General features: G+C 42.6%; 2 protein-coding genes across 6 annotated transcripts in view; one reads left to right on the forward strand and one right to left on the reverse strand.

The window, feature by feature from the left end:
- Window positions 1–16,188, reverse strand: part of LOC147885430 (transcription regulator NOT2/NOT3/NOT5 family protein) — a 100,259-nt gene extending 84,071 nt beyond the window's left edge. For 2 of the 5 annotated variants that reach the window (XM_087396089.1, XM_087396085.1), the window contains exons 1-3: window positions 15,875–16,187; window positions 13,276–13,505; window positions 11,370–11,501 (exon numbers count right to left, since the gene is read on the reverse strand). In XM_087396089.1, the coding sequence (XP_087252215.1) occupies window positions 11,370–11,501; window positions 13,276–13,368 (225 nt within the window). In that variant the 5' untranslated portion in view covers window positions 13,369–13,505; window positions 15,875–16,187. Of the gene's footprint in view, window positions 1–11,369; window positions 11,502–13,275; window positions 13,506–15,628; window positions 15,787–15,874 lie in introns of those variants that run through there. The other 3 variants (XM_087396087.1, XM_087396088.1, XM_087396086.1) reach the window with 3 other exon arrangements.
- LOC147885431 (uncharacterized) lies at window positions 1,801–7,866 on the forward strand. The gene is made up of 3 exons (XM_087396972.1): window positions 1,801–2,105; window positions 2,220–2,425; window positions 7,652–7,866. The coding sequence occupies exons 1-3, from the start codon at window positions 1,801–1,803 to the stop codon at window positions 7,864–7,866; spliced, it is 726 nt and encodes a 241-aa protein (XP_087253098.1).
- Window positions 16,189–21,410: the final 5,222 nt, after the last annotated feature.

Genomic DNA, 21,410 nt, shown 5'->3' on the forward strand with positions numbered 1-21,410 from the left:
CTCATGTGAGGGGCCATAAATGGACATCAAGTGAATGTTGATTCAAAAACTCACAAGTTTGTCGCCTTGCCTCTGGTACGAGAATTGAACCTACCTACAATGAGCAGTAACCACTCTTAAGTGGTGAAGTCCCCCTGGGTGATTCAGAGGTATGTGATCGCAATCTACCTGCATCGTCCTTGCGAATACAAGAAAGCAGAACCGCATAAATGTTTTGCTAGGCAAAGAGTGATTCTTCAAATGGAACCCTGATATGGATTAAGTGGGCCATACTAATACCTTTTGTATGCATGGACAGCATATTACTTTGGAGGCTAACCTCAATGGCCTGGTGGCCAAATTTTGTAATCCAAAGTGTGATAATAAAGACAAGCAACTTTCATTTCATGCTACTTCAACGTCTTTATTCTTTTGTAGCTCTATAGACGTTGATTTAATTATTAATGACCCTGATCTTAGTGCTCATGCTTATTTCCTCAAATCAAATTTTACAACTACCCGGTGTGAATCTCATAATAGCTGTAAGCCAAAAAAGAGTTGTTTTTTGTGCATTAATGAAGCAATTCATTCTGAATTTTTTTTTAAATACCTTTGTAAGACTAGAATATATCCAATCATACAAATTTAGAAATTTTTTTGTTCAAAAGTCCAAAAAACTACACAGAAAATAAAAGAGACAACGAAAGAGAAGAAAAAAGAGGTAACAAAAACTTTTTGAAAAACAAAAGGAAGACATACTTAGCAAGCAAAGCAATACTTAATGTCGTCATCAATGCCCAAGCATAAGCAGCTATACTACGAAAATACGTCAAATAAACAAAAGAGAAGAAAACAAGAAATAAAGAAGAAAGGAAGAAGGTGAATAAGCAAAAATAAACAAGCAAAACAAGAAACAGAATCTTCCAAAAAACAAGAATAAAAACTCTCTCTCTCTCTCTCTCTCTCTCTCTCTCTCTCTCTCTCTCTCTCGTACCGCTACCCATACCCAGATCCACTTTGACCGTGCTCTTGATCCAGTGTATGTGTGCCACTTGGCCAGAGACGGCCTTATTGGAGGCTGATCTAGACCTCGCCCACGCCTCAGCTACCCTTGTCACAGTGATACAGGATGCTGCCACCAGATCCTTTCCTACGACCCAATCTTCACGGGTACGAGATGGGAAGATGCCTCAGAATCCCTGGTTTGATGATGAGTAGAGAGAGATGCGAGCCCACCTCACACGACAGCGACCCCTGGGTCAGTTGACGCCACACGAGACACACAGGATATTTCAACGGCTGACACGCCGCAAGAGACGAGCCTTCCTCACACAAGAGGTCCTAGCACCAATCCTTGCACATATGTTTAACCTTGCAATTTGCCACGACTTCCCACCAACATGGAGCACCACTACTATCGTACCGATACACAAAGCAGGAGACCCCATGGACATTGGGAACTATCGTACCCTCATGATTGACGTCTACTAGATAAGAAAAATGAAAGTACAAGATACTTGAAGGTAGACCCTAGGACTAAGTGTCCTAGGTGTCACATAGAACTAAATGTCCTATGTGGCATAAAAGGCACTAAAACACTAAGTGCCTATAACTATGTCTACAAGGCACATACCAGGGCCCATAGGGCATCACTAGAACCGGCAGAAGATGGCCTACACACAAGAAGGGATTTTACTTGTCGAGTTTGCTGCATTTTTTAGTTTTCTGGCAGAAATGGCTCAAAACAACCCCAATGAGGTGTTTGGAGTCCTCACACAAAAGGATAAGTTGGATGGCACCAACTACTCCTTGTGGAGTTTTATGGTTCGCAACATCTTGGTTGGTAGACATCTCTGGGATTATGTCAATGGAGATGAGACAAGGCCAGAAATTGTGGCTACACCTATCACTCCTATAGCTAGAGGCAAGGGTAGAGGTCAAAATGCAAAACAAGTGATTGGAGTAGCAACTGCTACTCCAGTGGCTCCCACAGCACAGCAGAAAAGATGGGATTCTAGGGATGCACAAGCTCTTTCAGTTATTTCTCTTTCTGTCAAGAGGTTTATTATTCCTCACATTCAATCATGCAAGACATCGAAGGCAGCTTGGGAGATTTTAGAGAGCATGTTTGCAACAAGAAATGATGCCAGAGTTTCCTTTCTGAAGAGAGAGCTATCTCATACACATATGGATGAGGGAGATTCCATGAATGCTTACCTCACAAAACTTCACGATTTAAGGGAACAGTTGCTGAATATAGATGAGGTTATTCCAGATTCAGAGATGATTACCACAACTCTAAATTCTCTTCCTGAGTCTTATCTCGATTTCCACACCTCGTTGAATTTGTCACTGAGGGGGGACAGCAATCCTTACTCTTTTCACGAGTTGGTAGGACTCTTGTTGCAGGAGGAGCAGACAAGAAAGAACATGGCAACAAGGGCTGGCGAGCATGCCATGCTTTCTAAGTTCAAGCCCAAAGGGAAAGGGCAGCAAAAGCAACATGGAAGGCTTGACATGGGAGAGAGCCTTCAATGGATCACTTCAAAGTTTTTGGTTGTGTTACATATGCCCACGTGCCTGTGGAGTTTCAACATAAGTTGTCAGATAAGGCACTTAAGTGTATCTTTGTTGCGTATAGTGCACAAAGCAAAGGCTATCGTCTCTACAATCTTGTCTCTCGCAAGAATGTTGTGAGTAGAGATGTTAATTTTTCAGAGAATTCTTCATACACATGCTGAATTTACTATTCCAACTTCTTCAGATAATGTTTTTGAGGGGATACTTCCTGTAGCTTTTGGTTCCCCAGCTGAGGTTCATGCTGAAAATCAGAATTTACAGCAACCTCCTCCTAATCCACATGCCCCAATTCAGCCACATGCTGATTTTGTTCCTCCACAGGGTGTGGATGAAGTTGTCAAGCAAGAGATTCAAGAGATACATGCAACCAAAACAGTTCCGAATTGGTTGCTACAGACTCTCAGGGAGAGTAGGCTTGAGGCACCTTTGCCTGGCAGGACTCGTAGTGCAGTAAGGCACGGAGGGGGGCACTTTCTGTTGAGACAACTTATGCAGGTACTCTCCTTGATAAAGAAGAACCTGATTCTTTTGAAGAAGCAAAGGATAATGTGCATTGGATGCATGCCATGCACAATGAATTGCAGTCCATTGAGAAAAATCAGACTCGGGATGTTATGGATTTGCCACCAGGGAAACATGCCATTGATACCAAATGGGTTTTCAAAGTGAAAAGGAAGCCAGATGGGTCCATTGATAGGTATAAGGCAAGGCTGGTTGCCAAAGGCTATGCACAGAAAAAGGGCATAGATTATGAGGAGACTTTTGCTCCTACATCCCGGAGGACCACCATAAGGTCAGTTATCGCCATGGCTGCAAATTTTGTTTGGAATGTCCATCAATTGGACATAAAAACAGCTTTCCTTAATGGTGACTTACAGGAAGAGGTTTATGTCAAACAACCTCCTGGATTAGAACTTTCTGGCAATGCACTTCAAGTTTGCAAGCTGAATAAAGCTTTATATGGGCTGAAACAAGCCCCACGTGCATGGTATGCCCCTGGCAAGTAAGGGGTTACACAATAGTCCCACGGAAAGCACCCTCTACAGCAAGAAGGATGGTGGGGATATTTTGGTCATCATTCTTTATGTAGATGGCATGCTGCTCACAAGGTCAAATGAGGAAATAAAAGCTGAGTTGAAAGCTGAATTTGACATGACAAATTTGGGCATGTTAAATTTCTATTTGGGGATCCAATTCATACAAGACAAGCGTGGCATTGTTATGTCTCAATCCAAGTATGTGTAAAAGCTCTTGGATAGGTTCAACATGCAAGATTGTAAGCCACTCCCATTGAGCCGGGGCTGAAGCTTACTATGTATGATGCAGGTGAATCAGTGGATGTCACACTTTACAACCAGGCTGTTGGATGCCTCATTTATTTGTGCAATACAAGACCCGATATTCAGTATGCAATATCTCAAGTGAGCAGGAATATGCACAGCCCAAAGACAACACATTGGCAGGCTGTGAAACGCATCTTCCATTATTTGCAAGGCACAAAGTCTTATGGCTTGATGTTTCCCAAGGGGGGTGACTTGCAGATGCATGCTTACAGTGACTCAGATTGGGCTAGAGACTATGATACCAGGCAGTCCACTAGTGGTAATTGTTTCTTTTTGGGCAAAGCTTGCATTTCTTGGCTGAGCAAGAAACAATCTACAGTGGCTACTTCCTCATGTGAAGCTGAGTACAGGGCAACTTTCACAGCGATAGTTGAATGTGTTTGGCTGCGTCGTTTATTTGCTGATCTTCATCTCTTATTGGAGGGTCCTTCTCCAATTCTCACTGAGAGTCAGAGTGCTATAGCAATGGCAAAGAATCATGTGTTTCATACTCGCACGAAGCACATTGAGGTTCATTATCATTATGTCAGAGAGAACTTGCATGCAGGGGAGATCAGTATGATCTATGTACCAACACATGACAATGTTGCACACATCTTCACCAAAGCACTTCCACGTGAGAAGTTTGAGGCATTTCACAGTGCCCTGAACTTAACTCCTTTTGGTGATTGGTCACTACCTTATACACCACATTGGCACTGCAGGGGGGTGTTAGAATTATTGGTATATTCTAGGTAGTGGCCAATGTAATGTAATAAGTAGGTTAGGGGCACTTTTCCTTCATTAAGGTTTTTCCCCCTGACCACAGTTAGATCCCTAACTACGGTTAGTGGATAGGATAAGGTTTTGTCACTTAGATAAAACCTCTCACTCTCTTGTACTTTCATACTCATCCATTCAGTGCTCACTCTTGCATTCTGCTCCCTCTAATCTCACACATTATACCCCCCTCAACATATGCAAACTGTATGCCCAAATAATAGTGCAACCGGCCCATATCTGTCATGGCAAAAGACTATTGTATATCAGCCTTGAAATCTGCAATTTGTTCCATATCTGGCCAAGTGATAAGCATGTCATCCACATAAGAGCGGCCTCGGTTGGGCTATTATGAAGCCACGGGCTGTCAAAAATGCATGTATCTTCGCATACCATGCCTGGGGTTCCTGCTTCAACCATTGAGGGCTTTTCTGAGCCGGCAAACCATATTTTCAGAACCTAATTGTTCAAAACCAGGTGGCTAAGTGACATAGACCTCTTCCTAAAGATCACCATGAAGGAAGGCAGTCTTGATGTCCAGCTGATGAACCTCCCAATGCCGATGAGATGGCATAGCAATGACACACCTCATAGTAGTAATGCATGAGGTGGGAGCAAAGGTCTCCTCAAAGTCAATGCCGTGCTGTTGTGCATATCCCTTTGCAACCAAGCGGGCTTTGAGACGGTCAACACTGCCATCACTTTTCACCTTGTAGACCCACTTTGTGCCAATGGCACGCTTGCCTGCTGGCAAGTCACAACTTTCAAGTGTTGCTTGCATGAATGGATTCAAGCTCAGCCTTCATGGCATCCATCCATTCCTTGTTGTCAAAGGCATCCTTGTGACATAAAGGTTTCTCATTGCAAGCAGTAGCAACCAAAGCTACAGCCAAATAGTTGACATGCATCTGTTTATGCACACCTCTAGTGCGGGCTGGCAAAGGCTCAGCTTGTTTGCTGTCCCTGAGTGTGTCCAAAAGCCATCTCAAGACTGATTTTTGTTGTTTAATGACAACACTCTCCTGTGCAACTGCCTGCTCAATAGCATGATCATCAACTAAAGGCATATCAGGCTGAGCAAGAACTATTGGAGGAGGATGTGCACTGGTAGAAGTGTATGGCACAAACTCTGCACTGGCTGCTCTGGATCTATGGGCGACTGAAAGAGAGGCAACAATGTATCAAAGAGATCTGAGGAATCGACAGTAGGCTGTTTTTTGCATTCCAACCAGGTAAAGGCACATTTTCAGCAAATACAACATCCCTACCAACAATGACCTTGCCCATGCAGGGCTGATACAACCTGTATCCTTTCCTCTTTGCGCTATAACCAATGGATATGCATTTTACAGCTTTGTCTTCAAGCTTGTGCCTTAGCTGAGATGGCACATGAGCATAAGCCAATGACCCGAACACGCACATATGAGAAATTTCAGGTTTGCGACCATGCCATGCCTCGTAAGGTGTGATAGTCTTCAATGCCTTTGTGGGTGCCCGATTGAGCACATAGTTGGAGCACGTGACAGCATCCAACCAAAACTTATTTGGCAAAGACTTCCCTTTGAGCATGCACCTGCCCATTTCCATCTCTGACAGATTTTTCCTTTTTGCCAGCCCGTTCTGCTACGGAGTATAAGGCACTATACATTGATGAATAATACCCCGAACTACCAAAAAATCAGAGAATTCGCGGGGCATGTTCTCTCCCCCCCTGTCAGTGCGTAGAGTAAGGAGCTTGTTCCCTGATTCATATTCAGCCATGGCAAGCCAATGTCTGAAGCATGAGAACACATCTGATTTGGCCTTCATGCCATATATCCAAGGGTGTAGTCAACCACAAAGGTAGAAAAGTAAAGGTAGCCCCCAAGAGATGCTGTCTGCATCAGCTTGCACACATCACTATGCACAAGGTGAAGCTTCCTAGATGCACCAACTGTCCCATCCTTTGGAAATGAGAAACAGTGCATGTTGCCCAACAAGCATCCCTCACAAACATGTTTAACCGGTGCATGCATGGGTGGGAGAGCAACCACCATGTTTTGTGAATGCATTTTAACCAAGCTTCTGTAGTTGAGGTGACCCAACCTTGCATGCCATAGGTGGGAATCTGAAATTACAGATTCAGCCACCAAATTTGCCTCTATAGCAAGCTGTGTGTCATAGACATCAAGATGATATAGCCCAGAAGAAAGTGACCCAATAAGTACTATGATGTGACCGTACCGGTTGTCATACACGGCACATCGATAACCACCAAAGAGAACCCGAAAGCCATTCAAGGATATGGTAGCAATGGAGATGAGGTTCTTCTTGATACCTGGGACAAACAAAACGTCCCTCAGCGTGATCGTATCACCTCAAACTGTAAGTGACCTCGACCTGGCCAATCCCTTTCACGGGATATGATGCATTGTTGGTGTCACGGTGCCACCATGTGCAGCAGCCTCCAATGTGTGAAAGACTGATCTGCAAGAAGTGATGTGCTTGGAAGCACCACTATCGAAGCACCAATCTGACTTAGAATCTAAGACAGACAAGGCTGTAGAATGCTTCTATGGATGGTACTGGCATGTCACCGTGAAAACCCACTCATGGTGAGCAATGTTTGCTGCCTCATGACCATGATCTGGGGCAGCAACAGTAGTAGTGACAGCAAGTCCCTTTTGCTGCTTTTTCTTTTCAGAAGCGATGCGCTTGTGACATTTCATGTCTTGGCTTCTGGCAATAATTACAACGTTTGCTGTCTTTCTTCTTTGCATCAAACGGGGCAGAATTAGATTAGTGTCCAGCAGTAGATGAGCCTCCAGAAGGCTTGCGTTTGCTGTAATTTTGCCAATTCTTTCCCTTATTTTGGTGAGCCAAGATGTCCCATGCAGCTTTTGATGTTTTCCAAGACCGAATGTGAGGAATGATATGTCTCTTGACTGAAAAAGCAATGATAGAATGTGCTTGGGCATCTCTACCATCCCATCTGGCATGTTCGGGTGTAGGAGGTGTGGCTGGAGTAGTAGTAGATCCAAAGGTGGCTGTAACAACTGCACCAGCGGTGGCAGTAGATCCAGAAGTGGTTGTAGTAGCTGCACCAGCGGTAGCAGTAGTAGAAGTGGATGCCACAGAGGAAGGTCAAAGATCCGATCCTGAGACAATACCCCAAAAAATTTTGGCAACCAACAAATGTTTCACCATGTATGACCACATGGGATAATTGGGTCCATCGAGCTTGTCCTCAGCTGAGAACATACCCAGCCAATCGTTGCTTCCCATGGCAAACATAAATCCCTGAAGGAAAAATGTGCCTCAAGGCTTTCACAGCAAAATGAACTGGCTGTCCAAAAATGACAGCAAATGTCAGACAGTGACCAACCAAAAATTGACTGCTCAATGACCTAAATGCACGTGCTGTCCCCAAAAATATGACCTGCAAAACAATATTTGTACGGTCAAAGGACCCCAAAGATAGCTGTCCTGCAAAAATATCAGCCGAAAACAAGGGGCAAATGTATCCAATGATCAATTGAGCTGTAAATGTCCCAAGTGGAGGCTGCGTGCCTCAAATCTAACAAGACAACAAGCCCAAATCAAGGGGCAAATGTATAATATACCCAAATTGAGGTGAACAAAGCAAATATCATTGCAATGGACAGCAAATCTAGCAAAAGTCCCAAAATCTGAGAAGGCAAATATGCCAAAAAGAGCGCAAATTGGGAAAAGCCCCAAATTGTGCTGCAAGTTGCAAATGTGATTCCATGTGCTGCAATTCCAAGCCAATGTCAATGTTCCTGCATGTCAATGTCTACCAAATGCCCAAAATTGGGTGTACCAAGCCAATGTCACTGCAAATTTCAACAAAATTGACAAAACCCCAATTTCTAGAAGGGCAAAACTGTCAAATTTGGGGAAAATGACCAAAAGCCCCAAATTTTGCTGAAATAAAGCAAATGTGACAATAACCTGCTAATCTAAAAATATCTCGCAATCTGTCAGCAATAGATCCAAAATCCCCAGTGTCGGAGTGGAAATGAAGTCAAAATAGGGCTAATACTGCAAAAGCCCCAAAATGTGACCAAAAAAGCAAATGTCACAGCAAAACCTGCAAATGAGACACAAAAGCCCCAATCTCTAGAGCAAAATCACCTCAATGTCACTGCAATGTGTGCAAACGTACATAAAAGGGGGTGAAAAGCTTCAAATCCAATTGTACTAGACAGATTTAAGTCAAGAGGGAGAGAATCCCAGCCAAATGGTGCTAGAGCAGGTTGGAGCACCTGGAGGAAGGCCCGAATGACTGAAAAGAGTCCAAATTTGAGCAAAAAACCTCCAAAAACAGTTCAAAAATGCTCGTAATCAACTTCTAACAAGTCGTACGGATTCCTGGCAGCATCGTGCACCTATACGTACAAGTCCGTACGGTAGTACGGGCAAAAAAAAATCGGCCTAAATGGTGCATGGCAAGGTCGTTTGTATGGGGGTGGCTCAGAAATTTCAAAAAACGTTGAGATCGGACCTCAAAAAACAGGTTTCTGGCAATGAAATGAGGCACCGGACTGGGCTGGAGCAAAATGGCAGGTAGGAGCAATGGGAGAGCACGAGGGAAGGCAGGTAGGAGCAAGAGAACCTGCTCTGATACCACTAGTGGGTGCAGGAAGCAATGGAACAGGAGTGGAGTGCGGGAAGCAAACAACAAGCTGGAGCAAAACGTAGTACTACTCAAATGGATAAAAGGAAAATACAAAGGGTGGACTATATGGCCCCCAAGTCAACCAAATGGTTGAGAAGTCAACTTATAGAGTTGACCTGATCTACAAGGCTCATACCAAGGCTAAGTGCTAACAGAAAGTAGTTAGAATTGTTACAAGTGGTAGTTGCCAATTTAGGAGAGCTATCCACTCTCTCTCTGTTTCTCTTGTAAGGAGGTCTTTTATGAAAAGTTGGCTACATAGCAGCTGTTGTACTCAGTTCTTGTAATAAAACACCTTCAAGGGGACACGGCGAGGGGTCCAGCCGTGTTGCTCTAGACCATAGTGCTGCGTTCTGTGTGCATGCATGCTCCTCTTTCCTTCCCCAACAATTGAGGAAAACTTAATGCAGCTCAAATTTCATTTGGATTTTCAAGACCACACACCCAAGGGGGTTCAAACACTAAACCTATAGCAATGTGGTAAACTAGCTAGCTCCACACTTATGATTTCTGCTCCTTTGGATTGTCTACACCTGTCTATGGTTTGAGTAATCAAAGGATTCTAACTTGAGGTGAGAAACCAAGAGATAGGACCTACAAGCTATCTCCAATTTGCATTATAATGGTCGGTGCACCATGGGCTTCTCTTGCCAAGTACATAGAAGCAAGCATAAAGTTCATGTTGTCATCCATTAGCACAAAAGAAAAATGGCACTCGAACTATTGAGCCAAGACATAAGCACTAATGGATCAATCTTTCTATCATACCTTCAAAATCAAGCTTCCCAAGAAACAAAGGCTTGGTAGGTGAATGAACCCGTTACTTCGGCGGGAATCACAGATACAAGCAACATTCAATTCCTTTCTTCCTTGCTTCATACGTCATTGACTTGCTCTTCCTTGGCCTCCCCTACAGCATAACCCCATTATTCCTTGTTCATGGCACAAGCATCACAAAGGGCCTCTTGATTTGACTACATTTGCATGAAATGCATGGTAAAAACCTCTATCCTTGCTTCCTAAGTCACATTGCCAATGTTCCTTGTTCGTGGCACGGTATCAAAAAGGACCTTTTACTCTAGCTACATTTGCATGATACGCATGATAAAAGCCTCTAATTCCAGAGCTTGCCTCAAAATCATGGCTTCTAACCGTTGAGGTTGCATCTATATCATGACTTGCATAAGGCCATCATACTGGACGGTGTAGCTTATAAACCGTAAATAACACTCTCTTTTTTAGGTCGAACATTTGAACATATCGTGTTTCTTTCTCTTGCATTGTGAATTACTTCACAAAGCCCCAGCCTCTTCATGTGATCATGGCTGTCTCCAATAGTTTTGAAGTACTAGATGAATCCTCCGCTGATAAATTCTCATTATTCCTATGAAACAAGACACGAGAGATTTATTGTCAGATTTCTCTTGTCAAGAAGAATTTTTTGCTATGCCTTTCAGGCAGTGCTCTCCCCTTTCACTTTTGTTAAAAAGTGTCCTTTAGGCTGCTCACCTTCTAATTCAAGGTTTCATCTCCTTCTTTACCACATTGTTGTCCACTTTCTATTACTATTTGGTGCTGCTCATGAGTATAGAGAGAGACAGACAGACAGAGATGATATGATATGATTGTATAAAGACCTCATGACACCCTTCAGGATCTATGGGACTGGTGATCACTATCAACTGAAAGTGACTTACATCCAGTGAAAGAAAATATTGCAGGGGAGAGAGAGAGAGAGAGAGAGAGAGAGAGAGAGAGAGAGAGAATCTTTACAAGAGAAGAAACAAACAAAATTTGAAGATCGTTTGAAAAACAACATATTAAGTAAGTCAATGCTTCAAGTTGCATAAGATTTTGAACCTCATAATTGCCTTTCTGTGCAAATTGACAAACGAAATACAATTACAGGTAGCAGGTCATTAAAGGAACATATTTCGAGCTCACAATGCACCTTTTATAGACAATGTCATATGCATAGATTGCATCACCATAATTATTCGATTCTATAGCTCTCCTGCTCAGGCTCTCACCTTTTTATCTTTGATCTCGGAAGATTGAATCCATGTCTTTATTTGATCCCTGTATCGTTGTAGCTTCTTTATTTCTTTCTTCAGGTCTGCTTCAAACTTCTCTTTCTGATTAGCATTTTCTGTGTCGTAAACCTGAGGAAAGCACAAATGAAAATAAGGAGTCCTTTAACTGAGCTTTGCAAAACCTCAATGGCAAGCTCAAAAGCAAGGTCATAATTTGTGCAAAGGAAATCCAACTTGTATTTGAAAAAAAATATGCCTTTTTAAGTAATACATCTATAAAGCCGCAGACAATAGTAAATACAGACCTGAGAATCAAACTATTGAATTCCTTCTCACATGAATTTACACCTGACCTAGATGTAACAAATTACAATTAAATCCCCTACTTCATGTCTTGTTTAAGGACACCCTCCTCCTCTGCATAGACATGCACTAACACAATTGAGTACATACATGCACGGAAAAACTCACCAACAATCAAAGGAAGGGGCATGCTCAAGCCCATCGGCAGCCTGCCTAGCAACATGCACAGCAGCACAGCATATAGGTCCACATGGCAGACATGTAAGCAGGCTATCATTTTATCCAGCATCCAGGACCATTCCCTCTTCCTAGCATTGCTTTTCTCCTTAGCTTTCAGCTTTTTGAATCCTTTATTCCACCGAGTAGACCCTACTCTAGCTTTTCCAGTCATCCCTTGCTTTTCACTTTTTAGCCTGCCATAATTAGCCCAATTATGCTCCACACACCCACAGAAGGAACAACTGCCCAAAAGCATCTCCTAAAAAGCAAACCCTGACTTCTGTCCACATGTCATCAGCCTCCCCAGTCAATTAATTTGGGCCAATGCCTAACCAATCCCTTACCTTCCACATAGGCCTAGTTAAATACAAGCTAACCTTAGTTAGTTTGGAAAGTAACATCACTGTACACTTATGTGAATGAGATTTGAGAAGAGCAGCCACATCAACATATGCTAACATCAGCAGCAGTCAGACCAGCCTGCCAGGCCTGCTTGGAGCAGTAGCAGTCGACCTGAGCGGACTGCTAGTCAGCTGTTTACAGGTCAGGTCACCCTGGGGGTCAGCAGCCAATATAAGCCTCCCCAGTTCAGCCTATTGGGCACCTTATATAGAAAGACTTTGGCAGGGGGCCAACAGCACCTAGTGTTACTGTCTTGCGCCCTCCCTTGTATGTCTGCAAGCACTTGTGTACATCTCTCTTCAGTTCAGTTATGCTTCTGCACTCACATAGCTTGAACAGGCTAGTGAGAGAAGAAGGTAGCTCATGTGTCTTCTCAAGCACAATAGCAAGACAACAACCTTACCAAAAATTCAAGTCCACGAATGAACAAGAGACAAGGTCAACTAAAAAATATTCATCAGCTTGGAATGCTCAGCGAAATACAGTCAAGCACACGTGGAAAGTGTTCAAGCCTGCCTGCAACATGCAACAAAGACCTCACATTGGAAGTGGTCATACCTAGATGAATCCAGGATCCTCTAAAAACACAACATAGTGACATCCCCACTGACGTCATCAGCACCAAACAGTGGGTGTAGACCATAGTATAAAAATATGCTCTCACACATACAAATCCACACACCCACACATACTTGAGCATCCATTTATACAAAGTCTTCGTACTGAGTTTCTGTCAGCACTCCGGAGGTGGTGACAACACTCGTAAACACAATTAAATCTTCCATTGTGCCATGCATTACAGATCAAATTCACTCTAAAAACACATTGGAAGTGGTGACAACACTGGTAAACACAATTAAATCTTCCATTGCGCCATGCATTAGAGATCAAATTCACTCTTTTGAAGAAAGCTAATGAAATTCAATTAACGAAAAACAATTAATGTCACAAAAGCATGTGAAAGGCCACTAGGAGAGACCTTATTCCAAATGCTGTCAAACACATCCACTCCTTCCTGCACTTTTTTCAAGACTTTCTCAATCTCCCCTTGTAATTTGCGTGTAGCACCCATCCTGTTTAATTATAGAGATGTGCCAACTCTATGAAAAAGCTAGATCTTGCCTTGTCCCCTCAATGTGTGGTAGTTTTACATCATCTACAAGGATGTACAGTGCCTGACCCAATAACATAAATCACATCCACCAAAACCTGCAACCACATGTAAGAAAGATCTCAATAGCTATCTTCAAAAAATGTCAAGTCAAAAAGCTCTTGGCATAACTTAAACATTCAAAACAAGGAGAAGGAGACACAGCAAGATGCTATAAAAATGTATACACTCCTTGGGAGCTGCCATGTGCCCTCCCTAAAGCAGATGTACTAGAGGGTTTCTTGCTATCCCATAGACCTTTTGGTCTCCAGTGGACATTAATAGACTTTCTTTCGTTCTCTCTCTCTCTCTCTCTCTCTCTCTCTCTCTCTCTCTAACAGACACACATATATAGGTTCAGCTGGCAGTCCCTTTTGAGGGGCAGATCTGTTTGAGACAAAACTGTCCCGTGTCGAGAGACTAAAGGTTCTACTTCTTGCATGGATGATCCGTAGCAAGCCATCGGTCCCACATCATATCTTGTTAGCCAAACTTGGGGCTACCCCTCTACAGCTTGATGCAACCTTCCCAGTGGTCACATACCTTCACAAAGTTGGGGACTTTAGCAGCAGCACATCTGGATGGCACAGGCTACCATGGCTTGCCTTGAACCTCGTCTATGCAACTAGAGCCAAAGGGGCATAAGAGGAGTTGGTACACTAGGATACGTGGATGGCTTGCAGGCCTGGGACCCCATATGGACAGATTGCCACCGTTTCAATATAGCCTTGAGGCCCCATCCACTCCACCTATCACTAGGTAAACCGGGTCATCAAAGAGGACCTCCTATAGCTCCACACATACAAGACCTGGCTAGCATCCCATGAACTTTTGGTAAAACTTGGCTTCTACAAAGATCATTGCCTACAGATCTTGGAAGATGCTTTTACCAATCCCCCTGGCTCTACTCTGATAAATCTGCCACATGCATTGAGGATGGGTAGTTATGAGTATCCTCTCACTCGCTAGGTATTGAGATAGGACAAACACAAGGCATCCCACACAAGGGAGGGATCTCCACTCTATGTGACATGCACGAGATTGAGACAGAGGAGCACTTTGCATTCAAATGCCTTGTCTACTATGAGATCCGTGGATGGCATCACTGTCTATTTAAGAGCGAATTGGGACCACTCATAGAATTCCAAATCAACTCCTTCCTGTGCACAGACAAAATGTCAGAGTTTGACCCAAAGACGATTACAGAGTACTTCTTTGGTGACTCAAGCCAGAAGCAGCAAGAAATACGACACAGCATGGACCCAAAGACCACAACACGAAAGACTTGCCCTCACGTTGACCCTTGTATGAGGATCACAAGCATCTTCTCTTTACTATTTGACTTGGGAAGATAGACCACTGGAGTGGTGATAGCTCGTTGTCTGAGAGGGGCCTAAACAGACTAATTACGCTGAGCACCAATAACACTCTATTATTGACTGACTTCCTCAATCGCACTAGGCCACACCATATCCAGAGTCCAGATGATCTCTTCTATCCTTAGACGACCGATAGAGTTAGTCCCTCAAACAGCTTATATAGGTTCCGTCACTCAAATGGTCAGCAGATCGGACGGCACATTGACAGGAATCTCTTTCCCCTTTCTTTCATGCTTGGTATTGTTGGCTCTCGTACAACTCTCACAAGGTTATCTCTGTATTGATATTCTCGTCTCATACATCAGCCTTTGGTGTGGATGCCTGCTTTAGTGGCCCAACCCTTTGGCTTTTATTGTCTCTAGTTTAGACGGAAAAGAGACAGCAGGAAAGAACATGAAAGTATAGTTGCAGTGGTAGAGATCTCTTGCTGCATGCTCATGTGTACGGTAGCAGGCCTTTTGCAGCTCTCACCGGCAGCCAATCTGATTAGGGCCGACACAACCCTGCTGGCTCATCTGTGGCTACACAAACCTCTGAGTCGGGGTTGCTGGCGCCTGTGCTGCCGTCTTTTGTTTTTGGTGCAACGGAAACGAGGGAAAGGCTGAAACATCGATTAGTTCCATAACTGTGCAAGAGGCCTATTAATTAATTCACGTCCTGATCGGCTCGATGAGAGCAAATCGCCCATGGCTGCTTATAACAACCTAGCGTTACAGGGAAAAACCAGACCGAAGGACCAACCCAATATACAAACACCTCCCCGGATGTTTCTGAAGCACAGTGTCTCCGCCTGAGCTCCTTACCATGTTCATGTCATTCATCTCCTGAAAGCACAGTGTTCTGAATTCCAATCCAGAACCTCAATCGCAGGGGCAACAATATCTCAAAAATGAACTCGGGCATCTTGTTGATGCTCCTTCGGTTTGACAATCAGCTCGTCGGATCCACCCTGCTTTGAGACACAACGGTGACCCTCCCCCTAAACTGACCAAGCTCGCCTTCTGGAGGTCTATAGCTGGACTCTTGCACAAACTTCGTAAATGACTTACCTTCACACAGTACTTTTGGGCGATCTTGCAGCGACGCCAAGAAAATTCGCTCCGTTTTCGCAAGGCGTACAAACCCTGATAAGTTGCAGGTTTAAGCTGCGGCCCCCCCCGCTTATTTTTGGATTAGCAAGGGTCCAAATGTTATGTTTTTTCAATTAATTGTTGAGGGTGGTTTTATCTGAAACAAAAGCATAAAGAAGGAAAGCCTAGCGCAAGGAAAGCAAATGAGAAAGCCACTCTCATCATTGTAATGGCTGAACCAAAAATGTAGAGCAAGAAAGCTGAAAGCGGAGAAGTAGGTCTCGCCTTTTCTTTAGGAACAATAGAATAGATCTATTGTTCCTTGACTCCTCTTCTTCTTTTTTGAAAAGTTCTATATATTGCTTAAAGGGACAATAAAAGGACAATGGTGACTCCTCTTCTTCTTTTTTGAAAAGTTCTATATATTGCTTAAAGGGACAATAAAAGGACAATGGAGTCTGGCAGCTGTTAATTTACAAGCATACTTGCCTAAAACACCCATTTTTCCCGTTCAAACTCCGAAAGACATTCTTATGGAATCTTCAAGGTCGCTGTACCAAAACCCCCACCTTACCATTCTTCTTGAAGATTAAACCTTTGTGGCATTCCCATATACGTTGTATAACAATTGCCCTCAACACCTGCCAACCCAAACAAATCCCTTGTCTCCAAGTAGAGCCAAATTTCGCCGCAGTGGAAAGAGGCATGTGACCCTCTTGCAATCATCTTATTCCATTGAGCCTTAGCCGTGGCTAATCTGCTATGCACAATAGACCTCTACCGAAGAAAGCAGCGAAGGTAACATTGGATCTAAAGAATAGCATTTAGCAAGCATGATCTTGCCCAACCCGCCTCACTTTCTTGCCTCCTCATCCTACCTCCTCTCTCTCATCCAAAATCTATATACAAGCATTCCACTTGTAAAAAGCGTGAGAATGACAACTCACCTCTTCTTTCTATGCGTGTTGAACAACCTTATCAAACTCCTCAATCTCGAGGAAAGAAGTATTAAGCTTGAATGGAACAATTCTAGTCTGAGCTAGCACAACTAAGTCAAAAGTAACCAGCAAAGAAAAGTGATCAGAAAATACGACTTTAGTGAGTAGTTTCCCATCCATTCTAGGATTTAACCACCAACCTTCCTCAGTGACATACATCCTATCCAAGCGAGCAGCCCTCCAACTCAAATGACAATGCCAATTGTGCCATGTGAGGACCTTGCATGATTTTAGCATTTCGTAATCAACCCAGTCCACAAATCTAGAAGCATTGATTAAGCATTCCCACTATGACAATTCTTGATTTATCATTCAGACTCCTTGATCTGATCTATCACCAGAATCATAGACATTATTCCAATCACCCAAACATATGGCATGCTTGCCAAGCAGAACATCTTTAAGTCTCTACCATAACCTCATCCTCTGCATAGATTTCTTGGGCGCATAAATAGAAACAACGAAGAAACTTTTACCTTGCAAATTGACTTCTACCATAATATACTCTCCTTTTACATCCTTTAATTGATGCAACTCATAGCAAGAGCTCACCAAAATCATTGTGCCTCCTCTTCCCACAAAAGGGCAATTGCTAAACACCTGAAAACCTAGCAATTCCTCGACCAAAGTACTCCCCACCATAAGCTCTTGCAAAGCAAAAAAAGTTGGCTTATTTCTATATAGAAGACGCTTTACTACAACCTTCTTCCATGCAGAACAAGCCCCTGTAACGTTCCATGTCATGCAAGCAACATGTATCTTTTACCAGCAATTCTATTCATGAGAAACATTAGTGTCTTGGTCATTTTCTTTGCCAAAGGAGCAGACACATTGATGAAGGCACCTTTCCTGGCTTTTCCTTTTGTCATACAAAAGACTTACACTTAGGAAGGCCTTCTTTAGCACCTTCACTAGAACCTTCTCATATTCTTTATCATGATTTCAAACTTGTGCCACTTCCTTCAATGTTTCCTTTGATCATGTTGCCTCATCCTTTTCTTTGTTACTTTTGGCAAAAATTGAGTGATCATCAAACATCTCACGAGCCTCGTCACACTGGGGCACCTTGCCTTGCTCTTTAGTCTTTGACAAGTGTTCTTGGTTCTTCTCTTGAATCTCTTTTTTTTTGTCACCCCCTTTACCTTGCATTTTGCTAGAAGCGAGTTTGCCTTGCATGCAAACTTCCTCAAGGCCAGGCATAGCTCAAATTCATATGCATGTCGCACTAGACAATCCCTTTCGAAGTGACCAAATGATCAGCACACATAGCATGCATCAAAGAAATCCCAAACCGAACTTCAACAAAGAGACTCCAGCAGAACCCCTTCCGGACGAACCAAAAATCAACCAGACTACACTTGCCCTGATATGTATGATTGAACCATCTTTCAAAATCATCTTCTTGAGGCACTCCCCAAAAATATCATAAAGAAACCACAACTAGCCATAGTACCTCCTAGATTGTGCGTTGCCACCTTAAAACGATTATCTTTTCCTAATATTCATCTGTTTTGCAAGTCATTCTCCAGACAAACCAGGTCGATGTTCCACTGAGTTGGCCTACCTATCTCTGCATAAGAAGTGGTTTTGCATGTTGCTTCACAATCACTTCCTCCTCCAATGCATGTCCTCATGGATTTTTGAGCTTCCGCATCTCCTTGTGCCTAGTCTTGCTTTCCAATGCACGATGCTTATTAGTTGCTAGCATGACTAATAGCCAAGTACACTTTTTGTTTAGAGGAGCTCAGTTGAGCTCCAACCCATGGATTTATTTTGCCTTTTTCCTCCTTAAAGACAAGTCCATTCCCACTACTCATTAAAAACATTAGCTCGCCTTAATTTAATTTAAATAAACTACCACGTATTCTATTGGCATGTCACATCGAGGACATATGTTTACTCTAGTTCAAGCTTGTTTAAACATAGTTACAAATTTCTAAATTTGGTTCTTTTGCTATTGTCAACAACATATGCCCCCTTATTATGGAAGCCTTGAACATTAAAGTTTTAAAGCTGTAGAGCTTTAAAGTACATTAGGAGTTTTAAATCTAGCAATTGCAAATCTTGGAGCCATTTTGTACTCTAGTCCTCCAATCTAATGTATTGGAACTTCTTTTGCATATGCGATTGTGATATAGAAAACTTCAAGCCATCATAAGGTGCAAAGACTATTTACAAGTTTGTGGGTGTGTTGGTTTATAGTTGTATCTTGCATGTTAGCATGATAGAAGGAGAGCCATCACTGAAGATCTTTTTATGTGGGTTAAGTTTGTAGCACGATTTTTTTGGCTAAGGTGAACGAGTACATTTTTCTTGCTCTCTCAATCTCCTGCAGTCGCCTAGTAGCCTTGTCTGCCAATGCACTAGACTAGCATCTTTACATTGGTCTCTGATTCTGACACTGAGCTTCTATATGTCTATTGAGCTTGCCTTTTTTTAAGGGTATTTGCCTAGTTGTGACGAGCTTCTGCATGCCCATCTTACCCCAGGCTAGAAATTGAATAAGTAGAATAGGAGTAGCCTGGGTCCTCCAACTTCGAGCATTTGTGCAAAAGGCGTATGGATGGATAGGCCTCATCATGTGATGTCTACTTTGTTCAATTGATGTATACTGGAATTTCTCCTTGAACTCCCAAATCTGCATCAATTGTCATACCTCAATTTAGCTGGAGGGAGCTATTCCATGCTATGTAGTAGCTTTGTCCACTCTAATGATCTGATTGCTACCCTGAAGGATTTGCTTCTCAAGTTGTGCTTTGCCCACGGATAACCAACAATGTCTAGATTCTAAATGATAATTTTTGTTGTTTACTTTTGCAGCCTTGGATGATTGCTTCTTGTCAATCCTTTATGTTCCCTTTTGGGTTGCCATATCAATCATGCTTTCAAAGTAGAAAAGTCTTCTTGACATGCGACTTTGTTTATTGGGACGAATTAGTTTAAGTAATCTATTGGATGAGGCAAAAAAATTTTATAGCCAAAGCCAATAACAATATTTCACTAAGCCAAAGCCACTTCCTAGTTCTGGCCACAAACAAAAAAATACATGAACCTGGCCAAACCAAGAAGTGGTTTTCGCTTAGTGAAAGCTTTGGGAGTATCTATTGTAGATGTTTCCATGACTATATGTGAACAAAGCTATTATGCCTTGAAAGAACGCAAAATTTTTCAAAATTCAAATAATATTGAGTACTCTTTTCTACATTGAGGATGCCTAGCCTTTGTACACCTCTGGTAGGCAAGACCTTGATTAATCTCATCAACTTATATGCCAAAGGCAAGGGTGGATTGCAACCTATGTATCATTTTGGCAATTTGCTAGACTTTGCAATGCCATGTTAAAAAAAAGAACATCAAAGATGCTACAACTATTCTTGGATAGGTGTTACAATGATACTGAATCAAGTGGTAAACTATGGTATATGGAAAGGGGGAAGGAATGAGAGAGTTTTAAGGGAGGGGTGGTGTACGGGCTAAAGGAGTATGCAAAGGGGAGGGGAGGCTAGTGATGGGGATGGAGAGGAGGAGGAGGAGGAAGAGGAACAAGATGACAACGAGGCTATAGTAGAGGAGGAGGAGGTTGGCGGAGGAGGAGGTGATGGTAGAGGAGGAGGATGGTGATGAGGAAGAAGTTAGGGTGCTTGTGAGAGTGCAAGAAGAAGGTGAGATGGTGGTGGGTAGGGTCAAGCTAGTGTCCCTCATGAGGAGGAGGAGGATAGCGTGATGTCCCTCAGTAGGAGGATATAACATGTACACTCATGGAGACCAGTATATGAAAACTCTATATAGCACGTGCATTCATGGGGTATTTATAAAATCCCCTACTTACATATTTTTTAGGTTTAGATATACCCCTTACGTACCTCTTTCCATAATTGAAACACCCCTTTTGTATGGAAATTTTCACTTTTCAAATGAAAACCGCTTTACGTATGTGTATTTTATGTAACCCCCTTTTTCTGACCTCACATGCTATCTTATATAATTTTGAGTTGCCTCCCTGAGCATGTATGGATGTGTTGCTTAGGGTTGGTGATGCATATGGATTATTGTTGACTGGTAGACTCTTTAAATGTGAACTCAAGGTTGATCCAAAAGCTACTCGAGGGAGGAGATCTAACCGCTATATATTGCACTTGAGCTATTCCAAATATACATAGATCATGTGTATGCTGATGTGGAGTAGTTGATGAGATGCTTGATTAGACCAAGATGAAGTATCGGTAGAGACATGTTGGCTTGTGATTGTTCATTTTGGCTACATCAAGCTTTGATCCAATAAGATGAGGCTATAAAGATAGGGGTTGGGCACAGCACGAAGAAGGTGCTTCTGGAAGTTGCAAAATCAAATTGCGTAATAAGGTTGTATTGATGTGTAGGTGTATAAGTCACTAAAAAATTTGCCTCTAGATCTAAATCTTGAAAGCTCTATAAAAATTATAAATTTACAACGAAGCTCGCCTTGCTTGAAATTTACCTCTAAATCTAAAATTTAAAAGATCACCAAAAGTTGTAAG

Source organism: Dipteris shenzhenensis, chromosome 25 (genome assembly GCF_047967505.1).
Source record: "Dipteris shenzhenensis isolate YYH24624 ecotype China chromosome 25, Dip_SZ_1.0, whole genome shotgun sequence".
NCBI lineage: Eukaryota > Viridiplantae > Streptophyta > Polypodiopsida > Gleicheniales > Dipteridaceae > Dipteris > Dipteris shenzhenensis.

Excerpts from the sequence above, each read along its gene's own strand:
- LOC147885431 (XM_087396972.1), top strand. The coding sequence starts at position 1,801 with ATGGTTCGCAACATCTTGGTTGGTAGACATCTCTGGGATTATGTCAAT. Across the intron at positions 2,106-2,219 it reads TGGGAGATTTTAGAGAGCAT|GGAACAGTTGCTGAATATAG; the intron begins GTTTGCAACAAG and ends TCACGATTTAAG. Across the intron at positions 2,426-7,651 it reads GAACATGGCAACAAGGGCTG|GAGGTGTGGCTGGAGTAGTA; the intron begins GCGAGCATGCCA and ends GTTCGGGTGTAG.